The 2,749-nt window shown below is 31.1% G+C and overlaps 1 protein-coding gene across 1 annotated transcript; it reads left to right on the top strand.

Annotated features, from left to right (window-relative positions):
* The first annotated feature begins 367 nt into the window (after window positions 1-367).
* Window positions 368-2,372, top strand: LOC131606100 (cinnamoyl-CoA reductase 2). The gene is made up of 5 exons (XM_058878379.1): window positions 368-605; window positions 782-936; window positions 1,012-1,197; window positions 1,339-1,691; window positions 1,833-2,372. Exons 1-5 carry the CDS (start codon window positions 461-463, stop codon window positions 2,002-2,004), a joined length of 1,011 nt encoding a protein of 336 aa, XP_058734362.1. The 5' UTR covers window positions 368-460; the 3' UTR covers window positions 2,005-2,372.
* Window positions 2,373-2,749: the final 377 nt, after the last annotated feature.

Raw genomic sequence — 2,749 nt, 5'->3', positions numbered from 1 at the left:
TGATCAATTACAATTGTAGTTAACTTAATCAAAACTTCTAAAAATTTAAGACAGCTATCAATTTTACCCACCCAACATAAAGGAACATTGATGTTTACGCTTAGGCGAATGTGAACCTCAAATTATTTCTTCACATGTCTGCAAAAATATGTTTCTTATAAATAATTGAATAAAAATCTAAGGAAGTTTCTACAACATGTGTTTTTTACTACAAAAATACAAAAGTGATTATTAATTCTTAGATATCAAATAACCCAAAACGTGTGAAATTATTATTATATAAAAACAAAGACTTGGTAAATATTAGGTGAATATTGTTTTCTCAAATCTATAAAAGGAATCCATTCCCCATAATGCAAATTGTGCAAATCATCTAATTCTTTTCTACACTTAGTTTCTCATCCACCATTTTTTTCTTTTCTTACCTAAATTATTTCTTCTTCTTACACACAAAAACATCATGCCTGCCTATGATAGTACTTCACTACTCTCCGGCGCCGGCCAAACCGTCTGCGTCACCGGCGCCGGAGGGTTTATAGCTTCTTGGCTTGTCAAACTTCTCTTGGAAAAAGGTTACACTGTTAGAGGAACCCTCAGAAACCCTGGTATGCATGTTATCACTTTTTGTTTTTATAGTATAAGATTTTAAATCACAATTATAATAACACTTGCATGAAATGACACTATATCTATTTTTTGCATGTTAAATTAAATTAAAAAAAAATATTAGTAGGTTTATTTATTTTATGTTATTTCTAAGTGTGGATTTTTATATAATTAGAGGATCCAAAGAATGGTCATTTGAAAAAGTTGGAAGGAGCAAAAGAGAGATTAACTTTGCATAAGGTTGATCTTCTTGATCTTAATTCCATTCAATCTGTTGTTCATGGTTGCCATGGTGTATTCCACACAGCTTCTCCGGTCACCGACAACCCGGTAACATATATATTTTTTTATTTCTATATTTATTTTCACACCAATAATGTGACTTATAGAGTAAATTTTTTATAGGATGAAATGCTGGAACCAGCAGTAAATGGAACAAATAATGTGATTGTAGCTTCCGCGGAAGCGAAAGTGAGACGCGTCGTGTTCACTTCATCGATTGGAACGGTTTATATGGACCCAAATACGAGTAGAGACGTTGTTATCGATGAGACGTACTGGAGTGATTTAGAATATTGCAAGAACACAAAGGTTTGATACAAGTCTGTTACCTCTTTTGTATCGGGTTGCACCCGTGTGCTTTTAATACAAGTGTTTATCGGAAAAAAAATAATTATTAATGAAAATATGAATATTTATAAAAATATTAATATTAAAATTTTTATTTTTCAGAATTGGTATTGTTATGGGAAGACAGTGGCAGAACAATCAGCATGGAAAATAGCAAAAGAAAATGAGGTTGATTTGGTTGTAGTGAACCCGGTTTTGGTTCTTGGACCATTACTACAAGAAACCATTAATGCTAGTACAATTCATATCTTAAAATATCTGAATGGTGCAGCAAAAAGTTATGTGAATGCAACACAATGTTATGTTGATGTTAAGGATGTTGCATTAGCACACCTTCTTATTTATGAGACGAATTCGGCTTCTGGTCGATACATTTGTTCTCAAACTTCTTTGCATCGCGGTGAAGTCGTTGAAATTTTGGCGAAGTATTTTCCAGAATATCCACTTCCTACCAAGTAAGTCCTTATATCCAAAACTTTATCCTTTAAAGATGAATAAGATAGCGTGGGTTGAAACTCGCGCTTCTGCTATCAGATGTTCTTACACAGATAACAACTGATCTGAGCTAACGAGACAAACTTTTGAAAATTTTGCAGGTGTTCGGACGAAAAGAATCCAAGAGTGAAACCATACATATATTCAAATCAAAAGCTGAAAGATTTGGGATTGGAATTCACTCCTGTGAAGCAATGTCTATATGACACTGTTAGGAGTCTACAAGAGAAAGGACACCTTCCTATTCCACCAATGCAACAAGACTCTCTTTAAGTTGAATCAAATGCTAGAATTTGAAATTATAACTAAACATGATAAAAGTATAACTTTTTTTAATTTTTTTACCATATTTTTAATTTGGGTTTCATTATTGTATTTGTATTTTAATTTAATATATCTATTTGTAATATTTGTTAAAGTTATAATTATAGTTGCGAGATTAGTATTTAGTACTAGATTGTAACTTGTTTCAAGAGAAATGTAGTAGATTAATTATGACATTGCCATATAATACTTTTGTAACATATAAGTTTCGTGGTTAGGGTGGGAAAAGGAGTTCAATTTGAAACACCAATTAATGTGCTGGTCCCGTTGGTATACCAACTTTGACTTCTTATTGTAATAAAACAACTATCTTCTCACTCTTTAGGATCAAGTAAAGTTGAATCCAAAGTCTCTCATTCATAACTGAAGTCAATGATTTTATAGGTAAAAACGAGTGGAACGTACAATTTGTACAAGTCATTACCAACCCTTATATATATATATATATATATATATATATATATATATATATATATATATATATATATATATATATATATATATATATATATATATATATGTTAAAGAAGATAATTGTCTTTGTAGTCTTATCCTCAATATTGGAAATAAATATATAATTTTAATTTTGCAGATGTTCGAACGATACATATTAGAAACGACACAAGGAGTCTTCAAGAAAAATGACACCTTCCTACTCTCCCCATGCAAGAAGACACCGTATAGTTTCAACCAA

Source organism: Vicia villosa, linkage group LG5 (genome assembly GCF_029867415.1).
Source record: "Vicia villosa cultivar HV-30 ecotype Madison, WI linkage group LG5, Vvil1.0, whole genome shotgun sequence".
Taxonomy (NCBI): Eukaryota; Viridiplantae; Streptophyta; class Magnoliopsida; order Fabales; family Fabaceae; genus Vicia; species Vicia villosa.
The sequence above is the reverse complement of the archived record's forward strand: the minus strand, read 5'-3'. Positions and strand labels throughout refer to the sequence as shown.